General features: G+C 49.8%; 1 protein-coding gene across 2 annotated transcripts in view; it reads left to right on the top strand.

Moving 5' to 3' along the window:
* LOC122373805 (golgin subfamily A member 4-like) overlaps nucleotides 1–25045 on the top strand; it is a 69771-nt gene that overhangs the window by 1039 nt on the left and 43687 nt on the right. The window contains exons 2-12 of one of the 2 annotated variants that reach the window (XM_043352177.1): nucleotides 3037–3177; nucleotides 4029–4127; nucleotides 4589–4660; nucleotides 16129–16239; nucleotides 18465–18577; nucleotides 18798–19870; nucleotides 20984–21167; nucleotides 21598–21731; nucleotides 22095–22258; nucleotides 22426–22557; nucleotides 22747–23366. In XM_043352177.1, coding sequence (XP_043208112.1) covers nucleotides 3095–3177; nucleotides 4029–4127; nucleotides 4589–4660; nucleotides 16129–16239; nucleotides 18465–18577; nucleotides 18798–19870; nucleotides 20984–21167; nucleotides 21598–21731; nucleotides 22095–22258; nucleotides 22426–22557; nucleotides 22747–23366 — 2785 coding nt within the window. In that variant the 5' untranslated portion in view covers nucleotides 3037–3094. The remainder of the gene's footprint in view (nucleotides 1–3036; nucleotides 3178–4028; nucleotides 4128–4588; nucleotides 4661–16128; nucleotides 16240–18464; nucleotides 18578–18797; nucleotides 19871–20983; nucleotides 21168–21597; nucleotides 21732–22094; nucleotides 22259–22425; nucleotides 22558–22746; nucleotides 23367–25045) is intronic. The other variant, XM_043352178.1, reaches the window with a different exon arrangement.

Genomic DNA, 25045 nt, shown 5'->3' with positions numbered 1-25045 from the left:
TCTCTCTCTCTCTCTCTCTCTCTCTCTCTCTCTCTCTCTCTCTCTCTCTCTCTCTCTCTCTCTCTCCCCCTCTCTCTCTCTTCTCTCTCTCTCTCTCTCTCTCTCTCTCCCCCCTCTCTCTCTTCTCTCTCTCTCTCTCTCTCTCTCTCTCTCTCTCTCTCTCTCTCTCGCTCTCGCTCTATCTCTCTCTCTCTAAATGCCCTTGTTGACATAACCGGCTTGACAAAAGGTCTAACCCCGCCGGCCGAGGGGGGGGGAGCGGATGTCGTCCCCTCCTGACGTTTTGTCGCTATTGCTCGGAGCACGCTGGCGACAGAGAGCTAAACTTCGCACACCTGTCTTGATGCAAGCCAGTCACAGTCACTTTGACTGGCTGTAACCGTGGCGACTATGACAGTGACAATAACTGTGGTGACCACTGGCTAGACTACGTTAATAGGTATGTACGTGACTGTGTGACTATGACTGCGACTCTGACTGTCACGGTGGTGATTGCTATTGGGACTGTGACTATAACCGAGACTTGGACTATTGCTGTGACTATAACTGTGACCGTGACTGCAGATTTGACTGTGACTGCGACTGAATGTACTGTGACTGTGACTGTATTTTGACTGTGAACTGTGACTGTAACCGTGGCTGTGACTGTGACTATAACAATGGTGACTGATTGTGACTGTGACTGTGACTGTGACTGACTGTAGCTATGGTTGTGACTGTGTGGACTGTGACTGTGACTTGTGTCTGACTGTGGCTGTGGCTGTGACTTAGGTAGCGATATTTCTGTGCGACATGTGGTGACTGGAGTTGTGGTGACTGTGACTGTGACTCTGTGGCTGTGACGTAGCGACATTCCTGTGTGGCATGTGGCGGGCGCCCCGGGCGGACCTCGGATGACGCTGTACCGGCGGCGGCTAAGAATAGGCCTCCGCTGGGTGACACGGGCCTCACTGAGACACACGGTCAGTGTCCTTACACTGCGCCCGTCGTCCGTCGGTCGGGGGGGGGGGAGGGGCGTCCCAGACGAGAGAAGGGGGTCGGTGCATTGCGCTGAGACACACTTTCCGTAATCAGACACCGGCTATATGACACCTCGGCGATCAACTCTCATCGGCCGCGACAGCCAAGCAGAGATCAAGTTTAGTCTTACGGGTGTCTTCTTCTCACTGCATCTGCCAAGGCTGGGTTGGTGGCCCCAGCAGTCACATGGAATTCTCAGAACGTCGGAGGCGATGAGGCTTATAGTCACGTGGGCTGCCTAGGACTATGGCAGAAGTAACGGACGTCGGATACATGCTAGATGTCACATGGGGTCTACAACTCTACAGAACTTCGCATCAGTATTGTGGACGAGTCATGACGCGGGTATTGAGCGAGCTGATTGCAAATGCAATTCGGACAAAAGAGAGCGACGCGTAGCCTTGCTGTCACAGCCTAGCAATTGCAGAATCGCATTCGACGGTTCAACGTTTCATATACATACATATGTGCGCAATTATCTTATTCACCGCACTCATATTATAAGAAAAACCATGGATTAACCCTCGCATGTGTAGGGGGGTCGGATGGACTCTCCCCATTGTTTTTCGCGAATAACTCGCGCAAAAAGCGGCCCATTGCGACGCAACTTTCAGTACCCTCGAGTTGATCAATTTTACACCTACTCGTAAAATTTCATGACCTTGACCGAAGTGACCTTTGACCTGTGACCTACTTTCCGAGACAATGTTTGGCCGGAATCGCGATTCGGCATGTCGGCTCGCATTAGCCGCGCGTTCGCAAGCTTTTCGTGGTTTCAAACGTTCAAGCATGTGATTTGATGCTGCTCTCATGCATTAGGGTGGATGTCAAGGTCACCTGAAGGTCAGGTCAGGTCATTGACCTTTGGTGACCTCGGCTTACTTTTTCTAGTTTTACATGTTTTAGGGTAGTTTTTGGAGCTCAATTCGAATTTAGAAACCATTTGAACATTTACGAAGCAGTTTTGGTGCCTTCGTAACATGTTACGAAGCTATCAGAGGTGGTTGACACCTACTACCAGGGTTGGCATTTTTGCCGGCAAAAACTAGTTTATGCCATTTGCCGGTTTTAAACCGGTTTTAACCGGCAAAAACTGGCAAAAACTGGCAAAAACTCAGAAATATCACAATGCTATGCCTAGACATGATTTTGAACAGGAAACATTTTAAGGAGAATTCGGTGAAAGCTTTATGCTTTCAAACAGAAGCGACATTGACCATTGAAATGTTTCATACCTAACTCAGAATCATTTTCATGGGCTATCCATAAGGAGCTAGTAAGATGCCTTTTGGGGGTGACAAATGAGCCAGTGCAAGGGTGACTGGGTGAGTCCTGCACAATCAGAAGTGCGAAGAGGTATCTGCCACTGATATGCGCACGGCACCGCATGGCACCCTACTTACCGTGGCCGCCTTGTCCCTGTCTCCCCTTACATGGAAAAACATTCCGTTGTGGATGTCTACCGACATGCATAGACATTTTAAGCAGGGATAAGTAATGAGGCAACTTCAGAATGTTTAGTGCATCTATGTATATAACTACTAGAAATGCATTTGTACATTTCAAATCCATTCCTAACTAGACAAGTTGAAGGTTTGGCCATCTGAGTTTTAGCCAGTTTTTGCCAGTTCTTGCCACCAGGGTTTCTGCCAGCCGGTTTAAACCGGTTAAAACCACTGGCAAAAACCAGTTTTTGCCACCCCCTGCCAACCCTGCCTACTACGAATAGGTACCGGTTACGACCCCTTACTAGTTGACCTGACCTGACCTGACCCGACCTGGTCTAAATGCTTAAAGACATCATCTGTGATCAATACTAGCACGATATTCGTGATCAGCACCCTGAAAAACCCCATGGCAGCCACACTTTACGACTTTCTAACAGGTCCCGATTTTTCCGACTTTTGGGTCTTGACCTGACCTGGAAGGTCAATCAATGTAAATGTAAACAAATTATCGTCTATTCTTTCACTTCCCATTACCTACCTTTCTCACTTCTTTTCTCCCTCCCGACAGGTCGGTGAATGGCGGCCGTATGACGTCATGCCGCTAGCCAGCTGTCCCTGCTGACGTCATGCTGAAGACCAATGACCCGCTGTGCCCTCTGGGGTTCTACCCGCAGGTTCGCTGGCCAACCCGCTGCAAGCGCTGCTACAGGTGAGAATGGAAAGCTGCCCGGGGGGGGGGGGTTGAGGGGGTGGAGGTAACTGACGTCCAAATGGGTCACAGTTTTTTTTTTGTTAATTGAAGGCGCTTCAGTCTATCGCGAACCGCCAGCGTATGTAGATCTTGCAGTTGAAATCTGAAGTTTTTCTTGCGATGGATTTTCGGTTTGAAAATTTGCTGGATGTAGTCACAGAGAGCGCAGTTTGATCTCAGGTGGTTAATAGCACGCTAAAAGACGGATATCCCCTCCGGATTCATAGTTGTTGATAGTTGCAGAGATGATTTATTACAAAATTAAAGCGAGAGACACGCTTTCGAGAAATTGTTCATGGCAAATTTATATTATTATGAAACTGTTGTTTACTCGCTTTGTTCTATTTCGTTAAAAGGTTTCTGCAGACATGGTTTCACACTAACAACAGCACGTATACACCCTCGGTTCAGACGTCGTGCTGCTAACGACGTTCCATTTACCACCGTTAGAAATAGTTACTCCTTTGCCAAATGCGAAAGCTGCGGGAGCCTTCCACCTGTTTATTCAGACTCAGACAGTGTTTATTTTTTGTTCTTCTCTGACGAGATTGACGCGAACGATCAGTAAAAAGTGCCGCTATGTTTCACTGTTACACAGTTTGTACGAAAGTGTACGTCTCGTATTGTAGGATACTGGATAGCATTGCAGATGTTGCAATAAAATAACGCGGAATACACGATGAGCTCTATAAATATAAAACGTTCATTGCTCAGTGGAACATTCATTTCATTGTAGTCACTCAGCATTCAATGCTGCAGTCTATGCACTGCACGCCGTTTTACACGCTGTCCTTTTCGTTATTTTCCAGGGAGTACAGCGAGCACAAGCAGAAGAGACCGGACAGCTCGACCAGTGGCCTGCGAAAGGACCGAACCACCGGCTCTTCTCCGTCCCTCAACACAGCCAAGTGAGTCTGCACACTTTGCTGCACCGGTGACCCGGTCACCCGGGCTGGATGACGCCATGATTTGTCCTAAAATAATTTTATGTTTGCTTGTACGCTTTACCTTGTTTTATTTGTCAACGATGATTTCGTCGAAGGCTTCGTTTCTTTTTTAAGTAACAGTATTATTGCCATGATACGTGCTTGACTGAAGTTTTAGGGCATTTTACAAAATTCTTGTTATTCTCTAGTTTGTCCTTTTTATTTCTTCAAATTTGTTTTCCCTAGTTATCATTGTGATTAACTACGTTGAGATTGAACGTTTGATTTCCTATCTTTGCACTTTATTTTCATTGATGCTTCATTGTGTTCTTGCCCCATAACATGCTAGCTCATAAAGAACGTCAGTTGACGTCCAATCATTTTTAATTTACGCTTGATTGCGTATGAAAGATGTCACAGATATTCAACGGCTTTGTTTTCAGAGTTCTTGGCTCAGGTCCCTTGTCAGATTTTGCTGACTATGAGACGAGGCTGAAAAACTTCTTTGCCAGAAGGTATTTTAGCGCTGCAAATTGAATTGCGTAATAGATTATGCATAGTAATTATGATAGTGCATAATTGTCGTGAGCAGAAGCATAATTACGTCTTGAAAGGGACGTCTAGAGTGTTGTGTGCCACCGCTGTATACCGGGTGGCCCAGAAAAAACGTTCTGAACTTTGGAGGCCTATATATCAAATACGAGTACAAATAACGAGCCAAAATTTTCATCAAGTTTGCGTCATTTCGTTGCGCATTGGTATGCCAAATTATAACACTATACCATCATTTTCAAGCTGGCAATCTTGAGTTTAATTAAGCAAGACGTTTTTGCTTTTTTTGCCGATGTCAAACGGTAGTGATGATTGGGTTAGACGTCCCATGTTATAAAAAAAAGAATAAAAAATTGAGCACGTGAATGAAACCAACACGTATGTTCTTATCTTAAATATTTTTGTCTCACTTATGTGCCAAATATTCAAATACTGAGGCAAAGTGGTGCTCATGGATGCCATTCGTTTCAACACCAAATCATGTTTCGCATGCCACTCCTGCAGGAGTGGCACGGTGCATGGATTACTGCTGATTACCCTCCTGTCAGTAGATCAAATAGTAAATCGACCGAATAAGGAAAAGAAACTAAAGCAGACTGGTTCCTGTGCCAGAAGACCACAGAATAGCTTATGAAAAACAACATTGCGAGCAGATGACAAAAAAAAAAAACTGGTCGAAAAGCTACCTTTTCCCAGGAATGCCAGCCAGGAAAGCATTTGAGCCACAAGATGGTTAGAAAACTGGAAGCTTCTTCCGATGCCGCTGGCACAGAGCCATCGTTGTTGCCTGAGGGAATGTGTCATCCTGAGACCCGAACCCTCAATGAGACTAGCTGCCAGTAGCAGTCATGGCTCTAGGCCGCGGTGCCGCGGGGTGAAAGTGACCCGTTCACTCACATTTTTTAGTAAACATCGGAGCAAAAAAGTAATTTTTACATGGCATGCTTGAAACACGAACCGTTTAAAAAGTAATTTACCCAACTTCATGAAAATCACACCATTTACTGAAAATGCGTGCCGCATTCACTATTCGAAGTTTCAATGTTGTATCTTTATCACTTTCTGAGAAATATTGATTTAAAGTTGGGAACGTTTTTTCTGGGCCACCCGGTATATCGCTTTTAGCATGAGTCATGCCTAATCAGCAGGCATGATAGTCATCGAGTGTAGGCAGTGTGACTTGCGATAGTCATTACAAACGTATGTAGCGTAGCGAGAGATAGTCATCGAGCGTAGGCAGCGTAGCGAGCTATAGCCATCACAAACGTGTGTAGCGTAGCGAATGATAATTTTCACAAAAGTATTAGGGATGCGAGCAATATAAGTCATCGAGCGGTCCATCGATCATGATGACAGGTAAGGCTGTACAAAATATTGTAATGGTTAGCAAAGCATAGATACATCGTGCCACAAAACTCATGGGAAAAGGAATGTGAACTGATAGCGATGAACCAGAACCTACAACAACAAAACAACAACAAAACACATTTATTAGACATAAAATGGAAATAAGTAAATAGTCCAGGTGGTGGTGCAAAAGCTGATGCTTAAATCGAGGCACCACCACCTGGTAACGTAAACAGAATAAATGAATATGGTACAATCCAGGGCCGCGGAGAGTCAGGTCGGCTGCCGCGACAGTTTGCATTTATATAAGCGGTGATAGCGGGCCGGCGCCAGTCCACCGACACGGGGCTATATCAGTCTGGAGGTGTTTTTGAGGAAGGATTGAAAGGCAAGGAGAACCTGAGGTGCGTTTTGCTTTGTCGTGTTGTGTCCGTGTAGAAGTGTATCTAATTTCATGGTGTCCGATTGGTTGTTGAAATCAATGTTGAGGTGTGTGGATACTTGTGCAAATAGTGTGGACCTCGTCAGTGCGTAGTGTGGGCAGTGAAGGATGAAGTGTTTTGTGTTTTCTTGTGTGTAGCCACAGGCGCACTCGGGGCTTGTTACTTTTTGTATAGAGTACTGGTGTGCGTTTAACTTGGACATCCCCAGTCTGATTTGTGTGTGCAAAGTGTTTCCAACCTTAGTTCCTAGTGCGTTGTAGTGTGGGGGCTGTGGTGTGCCGAGAAGTTGTTTAATGCTTTGTTTGAATTTTTTCATCTCTTGGCAGTTTCGTATGTGCGCAGGCAGTTGGTTCCAGTGCAGGGATGTTTTGGGAATTAAGGATCTCTGGTAGCAGGATTTTGTAGTTCGCGGGACTGTGTGGTGGTTTTGATTTCTGAGATTTCGTCCTGCCGTGCGCCCTCTCTCCTCTGGGATCATGTTTGTAATGTAGTTTGGTATGCGAGGTGTATTGTCTATGATCTTTTTGTATAGAAAAAGCCTGTGGATTTTTCGTCTCGTCTTCAAACTGTCCCAACCCAGTTCGTCTCTAAGTTTGTCTGTGGATGTCCGATGTAGTGTGTTCGTCACGAGTCTAGCGGATCTGTTTTGTAGTCTTTCCAGTCTTAATTCGTCGTGTGCAGTGATGTGTCCGTCGTAAATGCAGTCACAATAGTCGAAGTATGGTCGCACGTAGGTCTTGTATATGGTGTTAAGTGTCTGTCGTGGAAGGAATTTCGCAATTGGGTAGAGGGGACTGAGGGCGATGTTTATTTTTTGAATGATTGTGGTGACGTGGGTCTTGAAACGCAGGTCCTCTGATAGAGTTAATCCCAGATGCTTATGAGTGTCCGTTTTTGATATTAGTTGCCCATTGAATTGAAGTTGAGGTGAAGTATAGTTATTTCTTGTGCTGAATGTCTGAGTTATGGTTTTTGATGAACTAAAAGTAATGGCCCATTGCTGTGCGTACTGCTCAATTGTGTTAAGGTCTTCTTGAAGTGAAAGTTGTGCTTGTGTCATGTTGTCGGGTGTGTATGATGCGTATAATGATATGTCGTCAGCGTAAAATAGGGCGGTGTTTTTCAGTTGTCCAGGGAGTCCGTCAAGGTACAGGAGGGCAAGAAGTGGACCTAAAATTGAGCCTTGCGGGCATCCGGAGTTTAGAGTCATTGTCGTTGAGCATGAGTTCCCCATTCTTACTTTCTGTCTTCGGTCAGTTAGGTATGATTTCAGCCAGTCGAGAAGAGAGCCAGTGATAGAGAAGTCGTTTTCGCACTTGAACAGGAGACCTTTATGCCAAATCTTGTCGAAATATTTTGTCACGTCTAAGTAAACAGCAGTAAAGTCTTGTCCTTTGTCCAGTGATTTGTAGAGGCTGTCAGTCATGTAGGCTAGTTGTAGTTGCGTGCTGTGGTGTGGCCTGTACCCGCTTTGATTGTCAGAAAGAAGCGAATTTTCGATGAGGTGGTCGTAAATATTATTATTATTATTTCACATCATAGACCCATTCCACACAAGCGTGGCTATTCTAGGATCAGGGTCACAATTAAAAAATAAGGATAGTTGGTCACACACATCGTACACGAATTCATTCTCACAAACGCACACCCAATCACACTTCCCGCGAGTGGGTCGTCACTAGCCGGCATCGGTCTGTTGCTGGAGCAAATACCTCCGCAGCTCTCTTTTAAATGGGCTCAGGCCTAGGTCGCGAATCGTTTGTGGTAAGTCATTAAAAGCGGTCACGGCTGAGTATAAAAAGCGTCTCCTACCGGATTCTGATCTAATGGTAGGCACATTCAGCAGCTCGTTCTGTCGCGTGTCGCGCTGATGAACATGTCGTCGAAGCGTGAGGCTGGCGGATAACGTCTCGGGCTGAGAGGTAGACAGAATGCGCTTTAACAATGTCAGCGTGTGAAAAACATGTAAATTGCGCGCCGAAAGCCACTGCAGTTCATGAAGGACGTCACTCACATGATCGAATTTTCGACGCCCGGAGATGACGCGTGCTGCGAAATTCAACACTTTCTGTAGCCGACCAGTTTGTGTGGTGTTACAGGTTCCGTAGACACTAAGACAGTAGCGAATAAGTGATACGACTAGAGATTGGACTAGAGTTGTGAGCGTCGCAGAAGGTAAACTATGACGGCAGTGACTCAAACCGATTAAAATGCCTGTGCAGCGCCGAACCACATCGTCAATGTGCGCGGTAAAAGTCATAAATTGGTCGAATACGACACCCAGGTTCCGCACCATGAGAGAACCGGAGACAGTCGTGCCCATGAACTTGATAGAAATGGTTGGTACCTGTCGAAGATTTTGTCGAGTGCCGAGAGCTATGAGCTGTGTTTTTTTAGCGTTGATTTTCATGCCATTTTTGCCAAACCAGTGAGCAAGTTGCGAAAGATTACGTTCCATGGAGCTAACAAGGGCACCAATGTCTCCGGGCCTGCCACTCACGAGAACCTGAGTGTCGTCCGCGTACTGCACTATGCACGCGTCATCAGCATACAGCGGCAAGTCGTTGGCGTAGATGCTGTACAACAGCGGACCGAGCGCTGACCCCTGGTAAGTTCCGATCGGGTTCGGCAGAGGCGACGACAGATCACATGAGCCTCGCTGGCTCCTAGCTACTACTTGCTGGTAGTGGTCCGCCAGGTAGCTCTTAAACCAGCGAGTGTCTACATTGTACAGCTCCAATTTTCTCAGAAGTCCATCATGAGGTACAACATCAAAGCACTTTGATAGATCTAAAAGGCACAGAAGGGTGATCTCTTTCCGGTCCATGGCCTCAAACACTCTGTCAGTTACAGTGAGTAACGCTGTGTCGGTCGAGTGGTTCCAGGGGCGGATCCAAGGGGGGGGTCACATGGGTCATGGCCCCCCCCCTTGAGGCCCGGGGGCCCAAAGACCTTCCAGGGGCACCACCGGCCTATCAAGGGTATCACAGTCCTGACAGGAGCACCACAGGACCGCCAGGGGCACCACAGGCCTAGCAGGGACACCACGGGCCTGGTGCCCCTGGGCCCTGACAGGACTGTAACGCCCCTGACAAGCCTGAAGTGTCCCCGGCAGGCACGTGGTGCCCCTGACAGGCCTGAGGCGCCCTGCAAGGCCGGTGGTGCCCCTGGCAGGCCTGTGGTGTCCATGGCAGGCCTGTGGTGCCCTTGCTAGGCCTCTGGTGCCCCTGACAGGCTTGTAATGCCCCTGGAAGGACTGTGGTGCCCCTGGGCCCTGACAAGCCTGAGGTGCCCCTGACAGGTCAGAGGTGCCCTTGCTAGGCCTGTGGTGCCCCTGGCAGGCCTCTGGTGCCCCTGACAGGCTTGCGGTGCCCTTGAAAGGACTGTGGTGTCCCTGGGCCCTGACAAGCCTGAGGTGCCCATGACAGGCCCGTGGTGCCCTTGTTAGGCCTGTGGTGCCCCTGGCAGGCCTCTGGTGCCCTTGCTAGGCCGCTGGTGCCCCTGGCAGGCCTCTGGTGCCCTTGCTAGGCCGCTAGTGCCCCTGGCAGGCCTCTGGTGCCCCTGCGCCCGGAGAGGACTGGTGCCCCTGAAAAGTCTGAAGTGCCCCTCGGCAGGCCCGTCGTGCCCCTGACAGGCCCAAGGTGCCCCTGCGAGGCCGGTGGTGCCCCTGGCAGGCCTCTGGTGCCCCTGGCAGGTCTGTGGTGCCCCTGGCAGGTCTGTGGCGCCCCTGGCAGACCTGTGTTGACTGGTGCCCCTGCTAGGTCGCTGGTGCCCCTCACAGACCTGTGGTGCCCCTGGGCCTTGACAAGCCTGAGATGCCTGGCTATGACAGGCTCGTGGTGCCCCTGATAGACCAGTGGTGCCCTTGCTAGGCCTGTAGTGCCCCTGGCAGGCCTCTGGTGCCCCTGCTACCCCTGCGCCCTGAGAGGACTGTGGTGCCCCTGAAAAGCCTGAAGTGCCTCTCGATAGGCCCGTGGTGCCCCTGGGCCCTGACAGGCCCAAGTTACCCCTGCGAGGTCGGTGGTGCTCCTGGCAGGCCTCTGGTGCCCCTGGCAGGTCTGTGGTGCCCCTGGCAGGCCTGTGTTGACTGGTGCCCCTGCTAGGCCGCTGGTGCCCCTCACAGGCCTGCGGTGCCCCTGGAAGGACTGTGGTGCCCCTGCCCCTAGGGGTGCTCATGGGCCCAACAGGCCCGTTGTGCCCCTGACAGGCCTGTCGTGTATACTTGCTAGACCTGTGGTGCCCCTGCTTCCTGGCAGGCCTGTGGTGCCCCTGGCGGGCCTGTGGCGCCCCTACAAGGCCGTAGGTGCCCCTGACAGGTTTGTGGTGTCCCTGGAAGGACTTTGGTGCCCCTGACAAGCCTGAAGTGTCTAGGACAGACCCTTTAGACGCCAGGGTCAAGTTCGTCGGACTGACAACGATTTTCTTACCTGATAACGTTCCTGGTAAGTACTCATTACTCAGCGTCCACAACATATATACACATAGCACATTCATATATACTTGCTTACAATTGGTAAATGTGGTTGTGGCTAAGAGGTAAGATACTGACTAAAAATAAAAAATAAAAATAAAAAACTGAAAATGGGGGCACCACCAAAATGAAGTGGACGAAATCCGTTGAGTTTTTAATTTTGGGTATAGGTAGGGGCACCACTTCGATTCATGACCCTCCCCTTGGAGTTTTCCTGGATCCGCCCCTGAGTGGTTCAATCTAAAACCGTGTTGACTAGAGGAGAAAAGGTGATGGGTTGTAAAGTACGTAAAAAGCTGTTCATAAACGACACGTTCGGTTATTTTGGCGATGGTTGGTAGGATTGATATGGGACGGAAATTGGATAGGTCAGTGGATTTGGGCGACTTCTGGATAGGATGGACTAGGGCTAGTTTCCATGATGTTGGGACGGTGTGGGAGTTGATGCTGGTGTTGACAATGTGGGTGATGACAGGACAGATGGAGTCGAAACACTGCTTGATGAACCGCACACACAGTCCGTCCGCCCCGCACGACGTGCTGCTCGCCATCCGGCCGATAACGCGCCGCAGCTGCTCCGGTGTAACAGGCGCTACCTGGAACCGGCCGGTGCTGACACGGGGCAGGCGCACTGCCAGCCGCGGGCCACCAGAGTCCACCTGTCGGGCGGTGGAGGTACCGACACTGGCGAAGTATTGGTTTATCGCGTCCACGTCCGCGTGCGGTAGTGGTCGGGTCGGCCGTTTTCCCGATATAACCGGCCGCACATTGCGCCACATGGAGCTCGGTCCGCCCTCACTTATACGCCTGCCGATCTCCTCGCGCGTGTCACGGCGGACAGCCGACCTGACCTGTCGGTTTAAGTCCTTATAACGATCCCGGTCACCGGCCCGGAGCGCCGCGCGCCGCTGTGACATCAGACCTTTTGTGTTCTCTGTCACCGGGGGCGCCGTCGGATTGCGCACTTTGACCCTCCGAATGGGGGCTAGGCTGTTCACAATGGGCACCGTCACGGTCGTAAAATAGTCCCACTGCTCACCGGGGTCGGCAGTGTGGAACACAGGGCTCCAGTCCACGTCACTGAGGCGGCGGTTCGCCTCCGCCGTGTCCAGTCTGCGCCAGCACCGCCCGGTCACCGCACACTGGGCCGGGCGGCGGCCGGGGACCAGTACCAGAGCACGAGTCCAGTTGTGGGGACTGAAGTGGCAGTGCAGCGTGCCGGCTCGCTCTACACCCCGATTCGTGGCAATCACATCGATGGTGGAGCCTGATGACCTGAATGTAGCGTCTTTGATGTGCTGCTGAATGGTGTAAGCGGCAAACAGCTCCTGAAATCTTGTAGCCGTGCTGCTGCTGGTGTCTCTGGTATTGATGTTTATGTCGCCGGCGATGATGATGGGTCCGCTATGACGGGTGACGTTGTGCTGTAGCTGCCGCTCCAGCTCATCGAGGTCTGCAGTGACACGGGCCTGCGTTTGAACGGGCGGCCGATACAGGGAGCAGATCACCACCTTCTGCGGGCCCGCGCCGACCTGGACCCACAGCCACTCCAGTTTGGAGCCGGCCGTGACCTGATCAGGTCCGTCCAGCACGACCGCAGCAATCGCCTCCTTAACCAGGACGGCGACGCCGCCGTAGCCCCTGCCGTCGGCCCTGTCCCTCCGCAGAAGCTGGTAGCCCGGCACAGGAATCAGTCTGTTGGGTGTCGATGGCTTCAGCCACGTCTCGCACATCGCCACTACGTCGTAGCCGTGTTGGTCGATGTCGTGTCGTAGTTCGAGAAGTTTTGGCTTAATTGATTGTACATTAAGCTGGGCGATGTAGAGCTGCCCTGGCGTGTTCCCAAATATGTTTGAATATGATTTTTTCTAAAATTTTAGAGCAGCAACATAGAAGGCTAATGGGTCTGTAATTCTGTGGGTCAGCTGGTATGATTTCAGCCAGTCGAGAAGAGAGCCAGTGATAGAGAAGTCGTTTTCGCACTTGAACAGGAGACCTTTATGCCAAATCTTGTCGAAATATTTTGTCACGTCTAAGTAAACAGCAGTAAAGTCTTGTCCTTTGTCCAGTGATTTGTAGAGGCTGTCAGTCATGTAGGCTAGTTGTAGTTGCGTGCTGTGGTGTGGCCTGTACCCGCTTTGATTGTCAGAAAGAAGCGAATTTTCGATGAGGTGGTCGTAAATATGTTTGAATATGATTTTTTCTAAAATTTTAGAGCAGCAACATAGAAGGCTAATGGGTCTGTAATTCTGTGGGTCAGCTGCCTCAGTAGATCTGCCTTGGGCAAGCTTAAAGCCGATCGGAGGTGTCCCAAATCTGGGATAAATATTTGCGGAATCTTGACTGGATGTAGACTGTTTTTAGGTGGCACTGAGAGACAGCTATTTACCTGCATAAATGCCGAAGCATGCGGGAGAATATGCAATTTTCTAGGGTTTTGAATCTCCGTAGATCAGAATATCTCAAGACGCCAAATCCGCGAATTCAAATTAATCAAAAGTGCAGTAAACGTCGTAACATGCATGCGTTAGCCCTCGCCGGCACAATTTGCATCCTTCGACGAAACTCGAAAAAGTGAACCGAGGTCACCAAAGGTCATTAACCTGACCTGACCGTCAGGTGACCTTGAGATCCACTCTAATGCATGGGAGCAACATCAAAACATGCTTGAACGTTTGAAACCACGAAAAGCTTGCAAACGCGCGGCTAATGCTAGCCGACATGCGCCGAATCGCGATTCCGGCCAAACATGGTCTCGGAAAGTAGGTCACAGGTCAAAGGTCATTTGGGTCAGGGTCATGAAATTTTCAGGGTAGGTGTAAAATTGATCATTGCGAGGGTACTTAAAGGTTTCGTCGCGATCGGCCGCTTTTTACGCGAGTTATTCGCGAAAAACCTTAGGGGGGGTTGCATCAACCCCCCTTCCCCTGTGCCGGCGAGGGTTAGTGGAACTTAATGCTGCAACGTCCACCATCGCCCATGGTGTCAAATTAGCACTGATCAGTGATCAGTGTGCAGTGAGCACCTCTCAGAGGCCTTCATCCCTACGCATGTCTTCAGTCGTTTTCAGGACGGCTATCTGATACACATTTAATGCACATTTGGTGCACGTTTGTTGCAGATTTGGTCAAAATACCTACGTTCATTGTGTTCTTAGAAGTTATCAGCTTGGTTTGCACAGTTGCCTATATACCTCTTTTCAAATTACTTACCAGACGTTATTTTCGATTAAAACACTGAAATGAACTCATGATTACGGAGCGAGCGAAGCGAGCGGAGTCTTTACTTAGATTAACGGAAATTTCTGAGTATGAGCGGCCGGCCGGCCGGCCGGCCGGCCGTGCGGACGCTTTTGCGAGGCTTATATCTCAGCAACCACTTGACCGATTTACACGCGGTAATTTTTGTAGGGTAGCTTCATTCCTTCTACCAAGTATTGGACTATTCCCGATGCATGTGGGTGACCCCTTATGCACGTGCCACGTGCAAAACGAAGAGGTGTCAGTTTTGTAATTGTTGCAATATCTCGGTAACTACTTGGCCGATTGCGCTCAAAGTTGGCATGTAGGTAGGCACCCACTAGGCACTGCATATCCATGTGCCAGAGTTGGGGTGCTGCTGCACGTGCGCACGTGCAGGGGTCGTTTCCAGATCTCGAGAACGGCTGGACCGATGGCGCTCAAATTTGGTACACGGTTAGGGACCAGTTAGTAGGGTGCCGTGCACAAGTCAGTTGGGACCCATTTTGCACGTGCGCACGTGCAGGTGCCGCTCCCAGATCTCGAGAACGGCTGGGCCGATTGTGCTCAAATTTGGCACATCGCTAGAAACCGGTCAGTAGGGTGCCGTGCACAAGTCAGTTGGAGGTACCCCCTCGAAATTTCGCACGTGCAAGACTCACCCCCTCGCTCGCTCCGTTAGTCGCCCCAAAAGGCGCTATACTGGTATGAAGGTGTTTATTGTAAAAGAAATATGCTGCAGATTTGGTCAAGTTTGGTACGTACATTCGCCAGATAACCCGTCGGGAAAACGGCTATTGTCATCTTAGACACATCTTTCCTGACACAATGTTGTAGCCGGCGGATCAATGGGTCTGAGCAGACCCCACCCACAGATGCGTTCACCAGCTGCGACCAGCTCACACTTGCCGTGCCCTGCCCCCCGTCTGGCCTGTGTGTGTTTGTAATTGGCGGTACTTGGAGCGGCATTGTACGGCCGCCTCGCCTGTACTATAGTGACTCGGTGAAGGACGGTGACTCGGTGACGCACTGTGAACACCTGTGACGGAGCGGTGACGTGTTACCATCCCCCCTCCCGGCGGGCTGGGGGGGGGGGGAGGCTGCGTGTCACCTACTCCGGCGGTAAGGGACAGGGCTACCACAGGCAGCAGTGATCGGATGGATGCATCTCTTCACAAGGTGCGTACGGTGAAGCTGGTTCAATAAACATGGACCGTTAACAGCATACATGTAGACATGGAGCTGCGGGGTTTGTCGTTGTCATTCTGTTCAGTAATAGTGGCATTCGTTCAAGAAATGAGAATCAATTGATCGAAAACCTTTAGCCTGTCTGCATTGATGAAACATTTAGGAACACCGTTGATCGTGCCTCTAAGTGTCTTTAGCACTCTGCTTGGTAAATTCGTTGTTGAATTTTCTACCCGGAGGCTGATGTGGAGCAGATGAGGTCGGATGGCCAAGTCAGTTTTACCAGCGTTCTCTGCCAGCGACTAGCTCTGGCCCGACGCCATTTTGATGTGACGAGGGCCGCCCTTGGCACCCTACTCCTTCCATTGTCACCACCGCCACGAATTAGATGGTCCTTCACTTCCAATAAATGGAACAGCTGGGTGGGGCTGAGGGCTGTCTTCTTCGCATTTGGAAAACCTAGTTTCACAAATCGGCAAGCGCACTTTTGAAAATCCAACTTTCGTTACATGAAAAATCCTCTAGCAACCTGGGAAGATGGCCCTGGTCGGCAGCATTGAAAGATCGCATATGTGCTGCGTAAAGCTATATAGTATTTCTACGTACTGCGAGTACGGCGCTCTTCTTTCTCACAAAGCTCAATTTTCAACTATATCTTATCAACTTCTTGTTCAATGCTGGTCGCAGTACATTGGGTTGCGAAGTTTGCTTGGTGCTTGTTGTGACGCGTGTCCTCTGTGCAGGGATGAGGCGGCCTCGAAGACCGAGACGGCAGCGGCAGCATCCCGGTCCCTGCTGGCAGAAGAGGCGGCGAAAAACTACACCACCAAGTCCGCAGCCAGTCCTCTATCCAGGTGAGCCTACAGTCGGTGCGTTTATAAACATGCATGGCGCTCAAATACCCTGATATTGTAGAGAACATGAGTTTCCATCAGTTTCAGCTCATCTTTGATCCCTGAGGTGTGAGGGTTTCTTCCCTTTTCTATATTAATTTATTGTTATACAATAAATTAATTGGTGTCAAAGAGCCATGGTTTGCTAATAACGCTTCCCATGAGGTGTTTCATTCGTCACTCTGTCAAGGTTTGCCAATAGGTAATCAGTAATGTGTGGGTTTGCTTATAACCCTTGAACTTCAAGGAAAGTTACCTGGAGCGCAAAATGGGAAAACGATGAGAGAAAGGCGGGATTGCCACCATGCATTAGGTACACCATGCCGGTGCCCTCGTCCCTCACTACCCCGTCTCTACCTGGTCTGGGGCAGGAGGACAGACGAGCTGAAGTTTCTGCTCCATCTGGCCACCGGCCACTTGGCACAGAACTGATACCAGCTGACCGACCCGCGGCATTGGAGCTCAATTTATTGATGTCGGAGCTACCCGGAGTGCGGCGGTGGATGGGAACAGCTGAATACAAGGATCTCATTCAGTATTAATTATGAGGCGCCACACGCCGACTCAAGATTAACTGCTTAGTATCTGAGTACCACACAAGTGTGAACGGCTAACAGCGTTTCAACGTTATTGAAAACTCAACACGCTTGCAGTACGTACCTATAGGCTGGGTAATTGCAAATGAATGTTTTCAACTATTTTTTTCTCCTAACCTAGGCACGCTAATGGCATGCCATGGGTAATGAATTGCCATGGGGCAATGTTTCTCTCTGATCTTACCTATCTGGTCTTAGCTTAGTTTAGGCAAGTAGGTACCTGCCGACAGCAAAGCTGCATCTAAAACCACTGTTCATGGTGAACACCTTGAGACGCTTCTCTTCCAACGAACGATTGTCGTGACTCGTGAACACCTTTTTGGGTTTGATCCTTCAAGTTGACGTGACTGACGTCATGGTGACGTATTTCTGACTGTCTTTCAGCCTGAATTGTTGTTCATGGCCTGACACTTCCTGTTGCTGGCTGGGTACGATGCAGTTTGATTTGAAGTGGCTCGCTTAGGACGTTTAATTGTTGGCTGTTTTCAGGGGAATCAGAAATGCTACTTTTACCATTTTTAACAGATTTATTTTAAATCCTCCAAGCTACTTCGCACAAGCACATATATCACCATATAGGAAGTCGAAGATGTTCGTGCCGGCCTAGAGCTGTCGACAGCCGTGGAATTTTCAGAAGCAGAACGGGTTTAGGGCAGTGGGGCGGCACAGACTGGGCCAGGGTCAGCGGCTATAGGGTTAAAAATACGGGCGCGATGTCGCCCGCGAGGCTTTGGCGGGCACCGTCTGGCCGTCTGCCAGGCTCGGGGCTCCACCAGCCCTCATCGCTGCAACGGGCACGGGGCATGGCGCCGTCAACGGACCCCGCTGAGCCAGGCTGCCCAAACGACAGCAGCGCGACGTTGTGCTCGCGCCTCGCTAGAGATGAAATAATTTCCTGGAAACGAAAGGCTAGCTCTACAAGTCTTTAGAAGTGCACACCCTCGACATTAACTATCACAAAAAGCAACAGGGTCCGCAGTGAATCTACGTGTCTGTTCATCTAGATCTATCGGAAGTTCAAGTCACATAAAGCAACAACCGATCTCTAGTGTCACTATGGTTCACCTTTTGCATTCTAGTGGCCTTCTAAAGACGAAGCTCATAAAAAGGTATGGGACTGTGGGCGGAAGAGGCGGCCGATGTTTCATAGCCTCTTACAAAGTGCCTCTTGCAAAGCCTCTTCATAGCCTTCGTTTCCAGCATATAACCCCATAAACCTCGCAGGCTTTTTGGGTCGGTTGCCGTCCAACACCTGCTACGCCTCTGTTTGCATTAATTTGAAACACCGTGAAATTGTTGCAGCTGAATGGTCGTGTCGGTGGGCTGCGGGTTGGTGATTGAACATAATTTGAAAATCGTGGCTCTTGTAAGCGACGCTCACATGTGTTTAAGCTCGATCTCTGCGGCAGATGTCTCAGATGCTGTTCTGCTGCATGTTCTCTGCTCACGTTTCTCTGACACGTTCACATTTCCTTGACACTGTTCTGATGTAACAGTGTCAAGTTATGTTCCCTGTTCATGTCTGAAGGCGCCGTGTCCCTGATATCGTCAGCACACGTAGCTGACCGCCTGTGTCTTATCCACCTCCAGGAGACTGGGGGCGTACAGCGGCCTGAAGGCATCCTCCTGGTCCGCCCACGACCTGCGTACCGTCGGAACTGACGACGACAGCGACACAGAGACCGTCAAGGACAAGGATGATGGTGAGTGGCGCGAATGTTGGCAAGCTGACTGAATGCTGTCTAAAGTCAATGTCGCAGCGTGACAGGAAACGTGAGAATCAATTGATCTGGACTGGTGTCATGTTTATTTATAATTTCCTTTACATACGCCTATAAACAAACTCTTACAAAATATTCATCTGTGTCATTTGAGCATTATGCCAGGCAAGACATCTAAGTAAACGCGTCTGCCTTGTTTCAGATTTCATGAGTGTAACCAGTCACGACGACGACACGTTCGCTTCAGCGCTGACCGCCCAGTCGCAGGCGCCACCGGTGCCTCCGAGGGTGACCGAGTCGCCGGCGGTGGCCGTCTCCGCTCCCCAGTCCTCCGCCTCCGCCGCACCGCGCAAGAAGCTCTCCGTCCGAGAGGTGAAGACGGACAACCCCAGCAACGGCGTCAGCGCCGACGTCGCCTTCATCATCAAGCTGAAGAACGCCAAGAAGCCCGAGGATGATGACGACATGAGCACGATGGCGCCGTCGGAGGCCTCGGTCTGGACGGATGCCACCGGTGGCACAGACACAACCGACACGACTCTCGTCGACGAGAAGAATCAGCAGCTGGAGAAGACGGTGTCCTCGCTGCAGAAGGAGCTTGACAAGTTCAAGAAGAAGGTCGACAGGCTCAACAAGGAGAAGAAGGAACTCATGGATAAACAAACGGCGGCCGTGAAAAAGTCGAAGTCTCAGTCGGAGGTGTTGAAACTGCAGCAGAAGATGCACGAGCTGACATCGTCTAATGAAGATCTGCTTGACGACAAGAAGAGCCTGGAACTGGAGGTACTTGAACTGAACAGGGAGCTCGGACTGCGGCCACTGCCAGCGGAGGTAGACAAGACGCTGACAGACCTGCGGATGCGCCTTTCGAAGGCAGAGAGTTTGGTAGAGGACCTCCAAGAAGAGAACGAAGAGCTGAAGGGACAGGTGAAAGACATGGAGGAGGAAATGGAAGAGATACATGATAACTTCCGAGAAGATCAAGCAGAAGAGTACCATGATCTCAAGCGGGAGCTGGAGCAGGCGAACAAAAATTGCAGGATTATCCAATTTAAACTAAGAAAAGCAGAGCGAAGCAATGACGAGCTAATTGGACAAAAGACGGCACTCGAAGAACAGCTAAAGAACTTGCAGAGTTCGGGAGCTGGAAATTCCGAAAAGCTAGAAAATGAGTTGAAAGTGGCACAAGAGGTATCGAAGAAACTGGGAGAAGAGGTAGAAATGCTTCGGAAAAAGACTAATTCTTTGGACGTTCGGCCACCCATCAAAAGACAGGTGAGCGTTGTTGCTGTCTTTAGGCCGTGTAGCGTGGTTGTGTAGCTAAGTTGGTAATTCACCGATCCCTTACCAAACTATTTCACCCAATTACATCCTACAATCAAAATTTACTTTTCGCAACAGGTCAGTGAGTCTTTAGGTATCTTGCATTCCCACAGGCTACTGATCCCAATGTGGCAGATCCTCAGCCCACAAGTTCCTACTTTCTGGCTACTGCTCTGGTTACGTTCACACATGGCTTGCATTCTCCCGGAAAGGAGGCGGCCAACAGAGCCCGGCCTCGGTGTCCAAAAATAATGCTAAAAAATGTCCGTGCTGCTGTCCTGACGCTGTGGCATATGACTGCACTGCGCTGGGAGAGCGGCCGGCGGCGCTGTCCGAGGCGGCAGTTTGGGCCGGTGCCCGCCGTGGCCGGCTGGCCCACTGCCATCGCACGGGCCAGTCGGAGCCCGCCCGGCCCGCGTGCTCCGTCTTGGGGCCGAGCGGAAAAGTCCAAGGTGAAAGAGTAGGCTGGCTGACAGGTGAATCCTATCCGTTTCTTTTCCGTGCAGGATTCCAACGTTTCAAATGTCGTTAGAAGTAAATAACGGCATTCCAAAAATTCTGTCAGACCTTCAGAAATGAGTAAATGACCCATTTCGAAGTTCAGCAACGTGGAAAAACAGCAAACTCAACAGCCCGTACATATATTGTCCAATTGCTATGTCCATATAGTCCGACGCCAGCTCCCCCCCCCCCAAAATGTTTGCAATGATTCACTAACGGATTCAGGAGGGAAGGGGGTATTTGGGGCAAATGCCCTCCCCCCGCAACGCCCGAAATCGACAAAAATTTGCGGTTTTTCGAGACAACAACGAAAAGTAAATTTTATTGGAAAAAAGTTTGTTTTAAACTGCACAGCAGTGCGTAAGGAATCAAAATACGATGAGTTTTTGGACTTTGGAGATTTTCTGGGGTATGCCCCCAACAGGGCCCAAGACCGCCTTTCTGAATTTGCCAGTGCGCTGATAAAGCATCATGCTTTACGGGACAATAAAACACCACAGTAGTCCCGACTGATTGCTACAAAGAAATGATTTATGGACGAACATATGTTTCCCCCTGCTCCAGTCTTCCGCTAGCGACGAGAACAAGCTGCTGCGGGACCTGCAAGACACGCTGGAGCGCGAGGCTGACCTCAAAGAGCAGATGAAGTTCGCCGAGGAGGAGGCCGCGCAGCTCCGTAAGAAGCTGGTTAGGGTGGAGGAGGAGAACGAGAGTCTGGCCATCCAGCTCAAGAAAATGGCCAAGAAGGGTGAGTCTGTAATGAGTAACTGGGCGAAATGGACTGTTTTCAGGTGATGCTCAAAGGGTAGATAAGTGTGGATCACCGTGGCTTTGGCCAATGATTCAACCTTCAATGTTCGACCTGGATATCCGTCTTGTTGAAACCATAACCGTATTGGAAACAGATATCCTTGATTTCAATTACATCCTGCGTGTGCATTGTGAGTGCATTTTGGATGTCCCCAATGTTATTAGGTGTAACAAATGTCAGCGTAATTATATGAAGCTATGTCTCCGCCCATAGCTTCACCTCCTTCCTGCTCATTATCCACATTTAGCGCTGTCGCTCGGGGCGCCGCCGACCGACCCCGGCGGGCCGGACGGATGACGTCCGACCTTGGCTGACGTGTACTGTTGACGCTGATGAGTGACGGTGATGGCCGGCGCGGTGTTGGCAGGCCGCCGACCGGCCAGCGGCGGCAGTCTGGACGGACCCAGCTCCGTCTCGCACGACCGGGATGAGGGCATCTCGGAGGACATTGAGGAGCTGTCCCCGCAGGAGCTCAAGATACAGCTCGAGCTCAATGAGAGAGTGAGTGGTTTGTCTGGCAGTCAAAGAGCCTGTGATGTACGGTTATCAACTGGAGATGCGAATTAATGACATTTATATGCCTATGCACATACGTGTGACGTAAGTCACACTATAGAAGACGAACTATGACATTGTATGTCACATAAACGAATAGTAAAACTAAATAGGGACTTCAAATATCTTCAAAAAGCATCATGAAGTATTCATATGATCCATGTTTCTTCGCATGTTTCATGAGGTCGCTGTCATCTCACTAGGAAATATGAGTCTTGCACAGTGACATAACAGTACCGATTTGAATGAATGGATATCATCGGGTCTGTTGAACCTGCCAAATCCATAAATCTCGCTGTCTGTACCCAGGAGACCAGCTCTCTTCGAAAGAAGGTGGACAACGTGGAGAGTGAGAACGAGCGGCTGCAGCGCCAGGTCAAGGAGCTTCAGGAGCGCATGAGCCACGGCAGCAAGGCCACCATTCCCGAGATCAGCATCAGCGACCCCAACGCCTACTACGAACAGAAGATCAAGTACGTCCTTAAGATTTTACATTTATAATCCGTTAACTATTAGAGTAACTGCCTTCCATCTCTAAATATTGTCGGTGGATAACTTAGCTAGGCACAGCACAGAATGTATCATCTCAAAGCGTCACAGCTCCCGTCATTTCTTATGTATATTTTTTTTGCTCCTTCAGTGTTTTGGAGGAGGAGATGAACGAGCTGCGGAAGAAGCTGATAGACAAGGAGAGGGAGAACGATTCCCTGAAGACCGAGGCCGAGATGGGGCGGAGCAAGAAGGGTGGCAAGGTGATCTACGCACGCAGCAGGTAAGCTCGGTCGTCAATACGTGCAATGAATGCATGAACAAGAAATGATTGTTCGCCTTTTTTCATGACGACGGAAATGCCTTACAGGGATTAGTTTTCGTAGCCCGATTGTGAAGCACCCCCTGATTGCCTTCGCCATAATTTGTGCCGCATGCGACTGACGCCCCCTTACCCCGATCTTCTCCGCAGATCGCTGGACATCAATGAGCTGCAGACGTCCGATCTGCGACGGCAGCTGCAGCTGGCCGAGCAGGAGGCCCAACAGCTGCGCTCCAAGAACTCCGAGCTGGAGCGCGAGGCTGCCGACGCGGCCGTCGAGAGCCGCCGGCTGTCTGCCCGGCTGGCCAAGCGACCGGCCGCCACCGGCCCGGAGAAACTGGCCATGGAGAAGGCGGAGCTGGAGGAGCGTCTGAGCCGCGCCGAGCGCAGGCTCTCCGAGAAGGAGGCCACCATCGGCGAGCTGCGGCGCGCTGTGAAAGAGGCGGCCTCTGGCGGCGACCAGAGCAGACTGAATCCCAGCCGGTCGCCGCGAGAGGGTCGCCGCGCCGAGCGAAACAGTGAGGTAGATGTGGAGGGACTGCGGCGAGAAAAGGACGCCCTGCAGAGTGAAATGAAGAGTAAAGAGCGAGAACTCAGTGCGGCGAAAAAGAAAGTCAGTGAACTGTCGAGTGAGAAAGAGCGGTTAAGTGATATGGTGCGCAAGATGAAAGACATTCCTAATTTGAAGACGCGTATTCCGAAAAAGGTGACGGACTTAACCCCAAAGAATACGTTGAAGAAGTGGGTAGAGGAGCTGGAGGACGAAATAGGTAAGTGGATGTGGGAGGAGGGGTGATAGCAATGGTTTGTTAGAATGATGCGATGGACGAGTAAAGTAAAGTGAAGGAATCCATTTTTGTCAGATAGCTATTCTGTTTGTCATTCGCCGCGATTTAGGTACACTTTTTCCAGTGGGTTGGTTGGCCTTATGCAGCATTTTAGTGTCAGGTAGGTATGTATCGTATTTTTTATCTTTGAGAAGATGTCACATTGTGCTTTCCCAATTCCAAAATAGCTTGATCTCAAGAGAAATAGGTAATAAGGGACAGTTAGCAACATGCAGAGAGCATGTTTCGGCAAGTCATCGACGGTCAGCCGATGTGCGATTTCCGGGCTGATGTCAACAATTCGTGAAAAATCCCGTACGGGATTATATCGCGTTAGCTTTAAAAACAGTTAAATACTTCACCCATTGAGTTACAGCGAATGATCATCGATCAAACTAGCATCTTAGAAAGCCCTTATGGAAAATCCAAGATACTATAGGTACATGATTTGAGGATTCAGAAGCATTTTCGTTATTAATGATTTACTTATGATAATTACCTATATCCCGGCAAAATCTGACATTGATCGATATTTGCGAACATGCGTTATTATTGGCGTGAAGAGGTTCCTACCCGCGCCCCGCTGGGCTATTCAGCCATACGCGCCCTGCTGGGGAGGAGGGGGGGGGGCAGATTCTGCTCCCCCTGTCTAACTTCCGAACCGATGGTCGTAGAAAGACTGGGAAAACGGCAATCGAAAGCTCTCAACAAGGCGGATCTTAACCCTATTAGTGGCAGGGGGGGTTGTTTTTATCCACCCCTCAGGTTTTTCGGGAATATCTCCGAAACCGCTGAAGCTACGATGCTGAAATTTTCTGACTTTTCCTAAAACTAAATTGGGCACATTCCCTGAAAATTTCAAGTTCATAACTTTACCAGGGGCGGCTCCAGAGCACTGGGAATTGGGGGTCCTATTCGTGAAGCGAGTCATTTGGGCGAAGATCACGATGCTGCACCAGTTTTACGAACAGTGAATGAAAGGTATCATGTGATAACATATACAAAGTTATTGTGCATCCTCTTTTGACACGTTTTTGCTATAATAGGCGGATCCAGGCGTCCAAAAAGGGGGGTTATTTGTTACCTCCCAACATAGGTGCCCTGACACCGCCTGTGCATGACCAATACAATTTTAGTCGTTCTCTCATAAGAAAATTGTAACATAACAAGACCATTGCCACCCTTTTTAGAAACAGTACCAACAAAAACCTTATTTATTATACTTTTTGTGTACCCCCAATCTCAATGATCTGTATCCGCCTATGATTTTTGAAAATGCATATTTTTAGGATCCATGTGAATTCCTGGTTCATTCTCTATCGATCGGCAAAAGTTGCGTTAAGATTGGTTCAGAAACCTGGCCGTGATAAACAGTCTAAAATGTATCTGCAATTTGCCCGTTTTTACCCCCCTCTACCCCCTATTGACATTTTTTAATTTTTTTTTTTTTTTAGAAATGTAGATCTCGTTGAGCCAAATCGAATGCCGTTTGAATTTTGAAAATCGGCCGGTTAGATCTCGAGATATCAAGGGGGGGTCGTAAACAGCCCCCCCCCCCTGCCACTAATATGGGGTAGCCAGGAGCCTGCCACTAATAGGGTTAAGAGCCCATTTTTTTGCGT

This window comes from Amphibalanus amphitrite, unplaced genomic scaffold (assembly GCF_019059575.1).
Source record: "Amphibalanus amphitrite isolate SeventyFive unplaced genomic scaffold, NRLGWU_Aamphi_draft 001554F_arrow, whole genome shotgun sequence".
Lineage (NCBI taxonomy): Eukaryota > Metazoa > Arthropoda > Thecostraca > Balanomorpha > Balanidae > Amphibalanus > Amphibalanus amphitrite.
This window is presented reverse-complemented; position numbering and strand designations above follow the sequence as displayed.